General features: G+C 45.6%; 1 protein-coding gene across 1 annotated transcript in view; it reads right to left on the minus strand.

The window, feature by feature from the left end:
* Positions 1–9,808, minus strand: part of grin2ba (glutamate receptor, ionotropic, N-methyl D-aspartate 2B, genome duplicate a) — an 80,119-nt gene extending 70,311 nt beyond the window's left edge. Inside the window, exon 1 of the mRNA XM_054607748.1 lies at positions 9,614–9,808. Within this exon, the coding sequence (XP_054463723.1) occupies positions 9,614–9,808 (195 nt within the window). The remainder of the gene's footprint in view (positions 1–9,613) is intronic.
* Between the last annotated feature and the right edge of the window lie 629 nt (positions 9,809–10,437).

Raw genomic sequence — 10,437 nt, forward strand, 5'->3', positions numbered from 1 at the left:
CCTTTGATCCTTTCATGGTGCGAGGCTGTAATTAACCGGAGTCCTAAATTTGTACTTTTTCCATCCATATCTCCTCTCTGTATGCTTCACGGGAGAGAACTGACTCATCTCAGCCTATGAATAGATAGAGTTCCATTCCCTCTCCACCTCTGGATCAGGGCGGGGGCAGGCGGAGATAAGGCTAATGAGGGTCCCAGCAAAGGGCTGGTGTTAGGCTCACGAGGGAGATAAGAGAGGAGGATGGTTGACGGAGGAAGGGAGGAATAAGGGTTGCTTGTAGGTCTAGTTGGTGGTGGCGGTGGTGTAGGGAGAAGTAGGAAAAAAGAGAGGGCTAGACTACCTGTGTCTGGAGGGACGAGGGGTAGAGGAGGAAAGGAGAGCAGAGAGGGAGGGAAGATGAAGATGGTGCTAGTTGCAATGGAGAGCAGGGAGGAGGGGGGAGGGAGGAGGAGGTGGTAGTAAGGGCATGTCCAAGGGGAGTGAGGAGACGTGAGTGGAGGACTTGGATGTAGGGGAAGGTGTGGCTGGTCGCGTACCGGGGGGACACAGAGTGAGAATGAAGGAAAGGAGGCCAAGCAGGAGGAACAGAGAGGGAGGGGTGGGAGTGAGAAGACCTCAGAACCAGAGAGGGGGCGTGTCGGTGGGAAGGTGAACTTTTGTTGCCTTTTAAGGCCTTTACACAAAGGGGCGGCAGAAAAGCGTTATATATTTTTGGGGAACAAGGATGAGCTTTCGCACCGCCAATCACGTCTTGCGTAAATTCACTCAGAGCATTTAGCTAAAATAAATAAATATATATATATATAAAATAAAATAGCTTAAAGTAGCATAGACTAAACAATTATTGACCTCAGTCAGACGCTGCTGAAGTTGGTCCTCTGCCTGCGTGAATCTATTCAAAACTTTTATTGTAAAATTGTTGCACCGCTGCCGGTATAAATAGTTTTGATGCTAAATATTCAGAGTTGAGTAATTGTCAAGCCATCAGTGTGTAAAGGCCTTTTAGTGTGCACTCCAGACAAATTCTGTTCTATTCTACTGGCTTCTACTGGCATCTTGGGCATAGAGAGAGACACAGAGAGGGATGGGCTGAGTAGGTAAGAAGGAAAGGGAAGGAGGAGAGTATATTCTGGACATCTAGTGTAGATGCCTCCTGTTAGCTGCCCCGGGATGAACCGGACCTCGGCATTGTGCCACATTCGTAATAAGGTAGAGGAAGAAGTATGGAGAGATGGGGCAAATTACAGATAGTATTTTAAAGATTGGGACACAAGAGTAAAAGGGGGCAGAGGGTAAAGCTGGGATGGAGGGATGGACCAAATAGAGTCAGGACACTTCCAGTCCATCATGTCGCGTCTTTAAATCACAGCTATCTCATCTCATTTCAAATTATTTCCCTCTCTAAGTACACATCCATTCTAACTGTCTGCATTAATCTAGTGTATGGGAGCAATCTGTCCACCATGTAAAGCAATAGAGCAGAGGAGAGAGGCCGAATTAGAGATGGAGAGAGTGAAAGTGAGGGTGAGCTGTAGAAAAAAAGTTATGGTGCGAGTTTAAAAATGTCCACATTCTAAATGGCCGAGGTAAATTGAGACCAACGGGGTTGGAAAATAGGACACATAAATTTAGGACTCTCAATATTTTTCACTACCTCTTCCTTTCCCCCCCTCTTTCTTTCCCTCTCCCTCTCGATCTCTCTTTCTCCAGAGAACGGGAACACACGCAGTGGGTTGTTACATTTTCTAAACCAGGACAATGAGAAGGTAAGAAGAGACCAGTAGTGGGGACACTGCCATCATAGGAAACCAGGCATCAAAACATATGGATATATCTTTATGAACCTACAGGGTTTTTTTTTAATCCTTAAAGTTTCACGCAATAAAACCCCAGGTTTTAAGATTTTTTATATTTTCCAAACAGCCATTTTATAATCCCCTCACTACACCATGGCTTTATACTCGATTCTGATTGGCTGCAGGTCGCCCATAAATTCATGGCAATGGACACCTACTAAATAGTTCCAGTGAAACTGTCTGTTCACCATTCTAAGTTAAGTCCCTGGCTACATTAAATGACAGAAATCTTTTTCAATATCTCATTCCAACAATGATGCAGTCCTTCAGGGGTCATCCTCTGATCAGCACAGGGTGGCGACTGTGAAGCCTCTTTATACTTTCCGCAGAATAGAATTGTAACAAGGAGATATTGGGTGTTTTTATACTCTTTACTTTACTGTGTAGGTTTCCGACAGTAAACATGAAAAGCTTGATATTGATTTGGGGGCAATGCCATGGCTGGATAGCTAGCCTTGTTGTTAAATAAGCAAGTCATTTTAAGTTTACTGTTTCTACTGTATCTCCCGTTGCCAAATTGTATTTAAGCCCTATTTACTGGTGTAGTAAACAACTTTTACATTGTAAAGAAACTACTTGTATGTATTTATTATTCAAAGTATTAGTAAACCCTCAGGTGTTACCATGGAAACGGAGTTATGGCTTGTGAAAAACTTGATATTTTGGTTTTCAATTCTGGCCTCCACATCGTCCATTAGTTCCTGATAATTTACACCTATTTGAGTATTATCCCTTAAATAAAGTAGTTTTACTTGTTAGTAAGTATGTACTCCAGCAATATGAATCTGTATTACATTCATTCTGATGCAAACTGAATGTTTCCTTCTGCTTCTGCTTCATATTTGATTGTGAACAAGCATCACAAAACGCAATGTGTTCAACTTCAAGACTGCAATCGTTCATCAAAATGCTACTACTAAATAAGATTATGGTCATTTTCTATCAGCAGATCAGTTTTAAACATTGAGAGTGTAATGGAGGAAGAAGGAGCAGCGACAGTGAGCTGGTAGGTTAAAGAGTGCACACCTCCAACTCCTCAGAAAGTTAACCAACACTAACTTGGACTCCTGCTACGGTGCTGCTGTGTGGAAATCTACCCGCGCCATGCACAGCATGAAATCAGATTGGTGTTTGTCAGGGTGTGGTAAAAAAAGGCAGATTATTGACTGACTTCTTTACCAAAACAACGTTTGTTTGTTATGCTGCCAAATCCTGGGTGTTTAAGCGAAATATATCCTTTTTCCACCAAGATAAGCACCGGGAAGACACATAATAGGCAAAAGACTCCTTTTTCAATCGCCAGTTGATGATATGCTTTTCTGTTTGTTTATTGTTTTGTAAAGAGTGAAAAGCAGCATGGAGGCCAGTGAAAATGTTTCAATGGTTTTCAAATTCATTACTCATTCAGTCCCTCTTTCAAACTCTTTGCCGACTGATTTGGGATGATGATCAAGCGCTGCTTAGATGGAGACGGAGAGAACTTCAAGTTGCGTCACCTGGCATCAAAGAGCAGAAGTTAAAGTGAACACCCAGATGTTGATGTTCGATTACCGCTAATGAAATCGAAGCCAATAAACACCCGTTACTACTGAAGAGTAATTTGTCCCGGGAACTAATGCCGATTGTAACCTTTCTTGGTGGTTTTTTTGACCAGTGGAAAAGGAGCTTTACTATTGCCACCAGTTATCATGGGTGCCGTTAAATCAACCAGGACTGCATTCTCATCTTATCTTAGTTTAATTGGATTGCTGTCTATCGAACCGGTCATTACCACAGTACACATGAGTTACGGCATTATCTTTTTTTTTTCTAAAATTGGCTGCATAAAAATAATTTAAAAAACTGAAAAACATAGAAATGCCAGCCCTTATAAGAGTTTGTGGAGAATAAATTATTAGGCCTTTAACACAATTAAATTTTTTTTTCATTTTAATTCTTTATTTTTTTTATTCTTTTTATTTATTCTACGTATTAAAGGAAATTTCCAGGTGAATTTTTTTGCAATCGAAAATAGCCAGATATGAGACACAGAGACAGGAAAATAACTAACAGAGAAACACCAGGGGGGAATAAAAACCGGACAAAGGCAGCAGCAAATAAAAGGAGAGAGAACATATCCGGGATGAAAGGACAGATCAGAAAGCTGTTACAAGGGGGTTTACTGTGCTTTAATGGACACCACAAAAATCCATGAATGAACTAAACAATTAGGGGAGCAAAGATGAGAAAGAGACGGGAACAGAGAGAGAGAGACAGACAGGAAGGAGAGTGGCGCCGAGAGAGACATCAGGCACGGGAACACTCGCTTTTAATTCTCTTATCGTTTACAAATGCTCCTAATTGCGTCTCTGTTTTTAGAGAGAACGCAGTGCTGCCAAGCCGAACGGCACATTACATTAATAGAGTACAGGACCTCAGTGATTACTACAACAATAGGTGCTATTGTAGGACGTTAATTGGGAATATGAATGAAGGCACATTTATGCTCAAACCGCTGAAAAAACAAACCTCATGAGGACGTGGAAAACAGGAAATGACGTTGAGGACTATTCCCCATAAATGTAGGAAGATCATAAATACATAGAATGAGGGGAACGAGATCCTTTGGAAAATGTAGTGTGGACAAGAATTGCCCCACTGAATTCAACCCTGTGCTGTGATCAAATGGTTCAACTTGCTCACTTCACACACACACACACACACACACACACACACACACACACACACACACACACACACACACACACACACACACACACACACACACACACACACACACACACACACACACGTGCACACATCCTCCACAACAATTATCCCTGGACACAGTTCAACACCAGTTCTACACCATCAATGAACCCGTTTCCTCTGAAGAATTAGACCACATTTAAACCACGTAAACACACACACACACACACACACACACACACACACACACACACACACACACACACACACACACACACACACACACACACAGAGGAACGGTTGTGCTCGGACACAAAATCGCTCAATCTCTTCTCACAAAAGGCTTGAACACCCGCTGGCAAAAACGACCACATTGGAAACGATGAAAAGCCTGAATTATTCGGGCAAAAGTTAATTGATCGCATCCTGCTGTTTTGTTCCTGGAGACGGCTGCCTACACAAAAGGGTGGCAGTGTGTGTGTGTGTGTGTGTGTGTGTGTGTGTGTGTGTGTGTGTGTGTGTGTGTGTGTGTGTGTGTGTGTGTGTGGGAGTGCCTGCGAGTGTGCGTGTGTATGTGATGATAGCGATGCAGTCAACCGTGGATCTAGCTTTGCATTTCTTCCACTATGTATTTAATATTCATACATTAATCACTCTTGTAACACGTCTTTCCATCTATTTGTACAAAAAGAAAAAGAAAAGTGTATGTCACTGCATATGTTTTGCATGTATGTGATATTCATATCATATTCTCCCTCAGGTCCTCTTTGTTGGCCGCTTTCCCTTTTTTTCATTAATTGCTGACGATCCAAACGTTTAAACCCCTGCTCACGAGTGGATGCTATCTCCCTCCTAATCTACAGCACCAGCAGCCTCCGCTCGTAGATTAGCTCGCTGTTGGTATTATGTAGTGGCCCCTGGGGTGATCAGCGACAACCACGGCTATTTGTACCGCTACAAAGTCGTACCTTCTGAGACAAGCTGAAGGAAAAATGGCTCGCCGTGTCTTGATAATGTGAGCATTAGCCAAAGCTTTAGATCACACTGATTACTGCGGTCCAACAGACACTGTGGAGGGACAGCGAGCAGGGTGGCGCTGGAAACCACTACAGACAAAAGACTGGCAGCTACAGCCGTGTTGGCTAGGTAACGACACACACGCACACACACAGATGCACAAGGACACGCAAACACTTAAATTGTTGGATGCTTTCCCTCTGCCATCTCCATCTCCTCCTCCTCCTCCTCTATCTTGTCCTGTCTTTCACAGATGTGGGTACAGCTGCTCTCTATCCATCTTTCTCTCCTCCTTCACTCCTCCTCCTCCTCCTCCTCCTCCATTTAGGCCGCTGTTTCCCAAGCAAAGAGGCAGCTTCTCTTTTTCTCATGTAACATTGGCTGCGCTGGATAGATGGCCATACACCTGCTGCTGCACTCGTTGCAAACACACGCTCTGTGTCACTCTGCCTTTACCTCTCTCGGTCTTTCTCCTCTCTCTCTTTTTTCAGTCGCCGCCGTGCACTCGGTGCACTCGTCCTCTTACTTACCGGCCAACCCTCCCTCACTGATCTTATTCATTGATATAGATGTGAGTGCCCTTTTGCCTCCATCCATCTCGCTCTCTTTTCCCCTTTCCTCCTCCGCCTTCCTCTTCATTCCTTGTTAATTCTGGAGCCGCCTGGCTTCCTTTCTCCTTCATATATTCGACTCTTTCTTACTTTCAGGCTCATGCACAAGTTCACTTTTTCTCTTCACCGGCAGTAACTAGCACACATAGCCACACACCACTGGCGTGCTGTATGCTCCGATGCAACCACAGTGGTAGCTGTGGTCCCACTTTGTTATCGCTCTGCTGTTGTAGCTTGGCTCCATCCCCAAGAGGAATGGCTCTGAAACATCCAGTTTTTTTCTTGTTACAGATGTCAGAAGACTCAGCCAGTCTGAAGGCCGACTGAGAGACACATGTTCTGCAACCGTTTTTAGTTTTAAGTCTTGGGTTATGATGCTGGACTGGATAAACGGCCGTATCACACCACACGACGCTGAGCTTAGCTCAAATAAAGTAACACTCCTTGTAGGTGCATTTGTGAGCGAAAAAAAAATGTCATTCTGATTCAGCCCAACTCTTCACATGGCACAACAGCAGTCTACTCCAGAGGGTGTGTTTTATGGAGTTATCTTGTTCCCCCCTAATTCTTTTCCTGCTTTCTAAAAATCTAAACGCTGTATTCTCCGCCTTCCGTGTCGCTCCCTGTTATCATCCTTTCTTGGATGCGTAATGAAAAAGGAGGGGCCGTCATGCCAACTGTAATAGCAGCATTTGGCCTTCAGTTTTGACGCACTTGTGTGTGTGTGTGTGTGTGTGTGTGTGTGTGTGTGTGTGTGTGTGTGTGTGTGTGTGTGTGTGTGTGTGTGTGTGTGTGTGTGTGTGTGTGTGTGTGTTGTGTGTGTGTGATGGAGCGAGGCCGTAAAATAAACACCTCATATAGCAATCCCTATTTCCCGATCTTTGTCAGTCCGTTTCCTTCAGATGCTCACTCACAATAACAAAAAAAAGAAAAAACACATGCCGCAGCCCAATTTTTCTTAAGCTCTATAACTCGACCTTTACTTCTATCTCACACAATTACTCTCTATCATTTGCCTCCATCTCTGCTGTCCATACAGAGGCTCACTTCTCTCCTTTTTCTCTCTAACCCTCTTTATCTGTCTTAATGTCCCGCTCACTTTCAGAGACATTTTGCCTCTTTTCTCCCTCCCTTTGCTTTTTCCCTCCCGTCTGAACGGTTTCAAACTCTGTCTCCTCTTCTGCTCTTGTCCTCTACGGTTATCTGTCCATCACCTCTTCAGGCAGCACCGTCTGAACCCCACCAGATTTGGCAAAAAAAACCTTGAAAACCTCTCTCCTCCCCTTACATGCTTTCACTCACAGTAGAATTTCTTCCACCCAATCTCATCCTCACTATCTCAATTTCTCCACTTTCCACCTTCTCTCTCTCTATCTCTTTCCCTCCCCCTGATCCCTCTCTATCGTATTTTCGCCACTCCATTGTCTCAGCCCATTAGGCAGACACAAATCCGTTTGGAGACTGAGCCTTAGCGCAGCCCCGTCCTCGCTCTCCTGGGCCTCGGTGCAGCCAGAAGGGAGCTCTCAGGAGAGGCAGACTCTGGCTTGTGGCCGGGGGAAATCCAATTAAAGCGCTGCCACAAAACGATGCTCTTTTTCTGCTGCCTGGTGCACTTAGGGCACGTGTGCTTAATGAACGATAGTATCCCTGCACACACACACACACATACACTGTACCGTGCATTCCTTAACTACCCATCCCCAATGCTTCCAGATTAAGCTCCTCCTCCTACATACTAGAATCCTTTTTGTGCAATTAGACGCAGACAATCATTTTTGCATGCAATGTAGCCATCCATGCACCAGGAGGGAGGGCTGGAGAGGAGTTCTATGTTTTTAAGACATGAGGTTAGTGTGGTTAGGGGTTAAAGACACTTTTAACCATTGTGTGTAATTTGCTGTGAGCAAACGTGTGTACTGTAGAGCGTTTTTTTGCATTTGTGCTTGGAAGAGTGGCGGTTTAAATGGGAGTGGACGGTTCCCTGCCATCTCTCTCCTTAGCGCTCTAATGAGAAGGAACAGAGAGAAGAGTTGCAGCGGTGGCCGGCGGCCTCGCCGTGTCACTGTGACTCGCGTCTCTGTGACAAAGACCTGTTGACACCGGAGGGTCAGCAGACAAAACTGGAGGACGACCAGAGAGAGAGAGAGACAAGAATGGCTGAGATAAGACTGAGGCTCTGCTGGTGACGCGGGATAAAACAGCGTCAAGCAAGTTCCCCAAAAGCAGAAGCAAATGTCAGTATTTTAATAAAAGGTTTTTCGTCTTTCCCTGCATGAAAGGCACATTAAACTTCGCTTTTTTCCGTATTATCTAATACAGCTGCATTTATGCACGAGGCACCAAATGAATGGGCTGATTTTTGTGGAATGGGGTCCAAGCCTAGATCCCGGGCGGGCACAGATAAAGCAGCAGCAGATTGCTTTATCCCATTAGGCAAGGCCTAGTAAATAGGCAGAGATCTCGCTCTCTGTTCTAGTGAAATCTCCAGCTGATCCTGGCACTGGCATCAGCACTGTTGGCAGTTTGTCTTTCAAGTCAGACACCCCAGCTTACCCTGCCTGCTGCCTGCTGTCTGTCTGTCTGTCTGTCTGCACCAAGAGTTTGTACTGATGCAGTAGGGATGAGAGGAGAAATCAGTCTGCCTCACTGTTTTTTTAACTAATCTTGATATTAAAGGGACAATGGGCTCATGTTAGGAAGGGCACATCAAAAGCACATTGTCTCGCTTTCAAGCACAAGCTAGTGTCTCTCAACCTGTTACAGGGTTTATTTTCTGGCTGTCACCACAAAGTAGAGCCCTGCTGAATCGTTAAAACATCACTCCTTTCAGACAGAATGAGGGAGCTAATAAAAGATGATAAATAACAAGACAGCATATGGAAGACAAAACTCTGATAACATTTAGATAAACAAACAGCCGTAGTATAGGTTGTGTAGCCAAGGCTAGAGTCTTTAAAAAATATCTGTCTTTGATGAAAAAAAAACTCTGCCTGGTGACCTAATCTCTATGTGACAAGCTTTCGCAGCGAGTGGCAGACACATGGCCAAGATTGACAGCAGCGAAACAGCCAATCGAAATGAAACCGTGCAGAGATCTAAGTTCACGGACCGGTTGTACAAGAACAACACAACATCACGTCTTACTATTTAATAAGTAGGTCTGTTGAACTTCTCATAACAAGACTAAATAATTAAAACAGAGTTGTATCAAGTGTGCTTTGCAACACTTTGTAAGTTTGAACATTTATCATTTATCAGTGCTGGCCATCACTTTCATTGTTTCCAAAGTGAGTCCCTCTTTATAATTCAACACTCAAACCACCCACACATGCTAAGTCGCACAATTACTGTAAACTGTGACATTTTTTGTTTTGTTTTACATAACCTGAACTGTTTGAAAAGGAGTGCAGTCTGACTGAAGGAGTACTCTGAGCGTCCTACCTTGGCAGCCATGATCATGGAGGAGCCCCCGCGGACTCCGAGGATGGGGATATGGGTCTGGGCTGAGATGAAGTCAAGGATCTGGGCGATGGCCTCCTGGTCTGTGTCGTCTCCGAACACCACGCCCTGCAGCCAGTGCTCCGTCATGAGGTCACAGATGCTCTTGATGATGCTCTTGGGGTCTGTCTCATTCATGGTCAGCACCTCCACGTTGGGCGCCATGTGGAGGAAGTCGTCCTTCTCCCGGGCCCCGGCCAGCGCCACCTCGCTGGAGTTGCCCACCAGGACGACGGCGATGCTGAGGCCACGCAGGATGTTGGGCAGGGCCATGTGGTGGGGAGGGGGCTGGGGGATGGGGATGTAGTGGCCACCACCGCCTCCCCCGCCGCCCCCGCCCACCCCGCCCTTCTCTCTCCGTGAGTGGCAGGCCGGGGGCAGGTGGAGAAGGCAGAGCAGCAGGAGGAGGATGAGGGAGAGGCGGTGAGAGGCGCTGGTGTGGCGGCCGAGCGACGGAGGCGGGGGTGGATGCAGGGGTCCGACCCACCTCTCTTGCTCCTGGGCGAGCGAGGGGGCGGGGGAGGAGGAGGGGGAGGAGGCCCCTGCTCGGCTGCTCGAAGAGGGGCTGCGGCAGCCGCAGACAGGCATGGTGGAGAGGTGGGAGAGTAAAACCTGGAGAGACAGAGGAAGAGGAGGAGATGGAGATAGAGAGAAAGGACGGGTAGGCAGAGATTTGATAAAGCAACAAAGCAAGGGAGAAGAAAAAAGAGGGGAAAATAGAGAGGAGAGAGAAGGAAATAGAGGTTAACATAGCACCATGCAACATT

Source organism: Anoplopoma fimbria, chromosome 11 (genome assembly GCF_027596085.1).
Source record: "Anoplopoma fimbria isolate UVic2021 breed Golden Eagle Sablefish chromosome 11, Afim_UVic_2022, whole genome shotgun sequence".
In the NCBI taxonomy this organism is placed as follows: Eukaryota; Metazoa; Chordata; class Actinopteri; order Perciformes; family Anoplopomatidae; genus Anoplopoma; species Anoplopoma fimbria.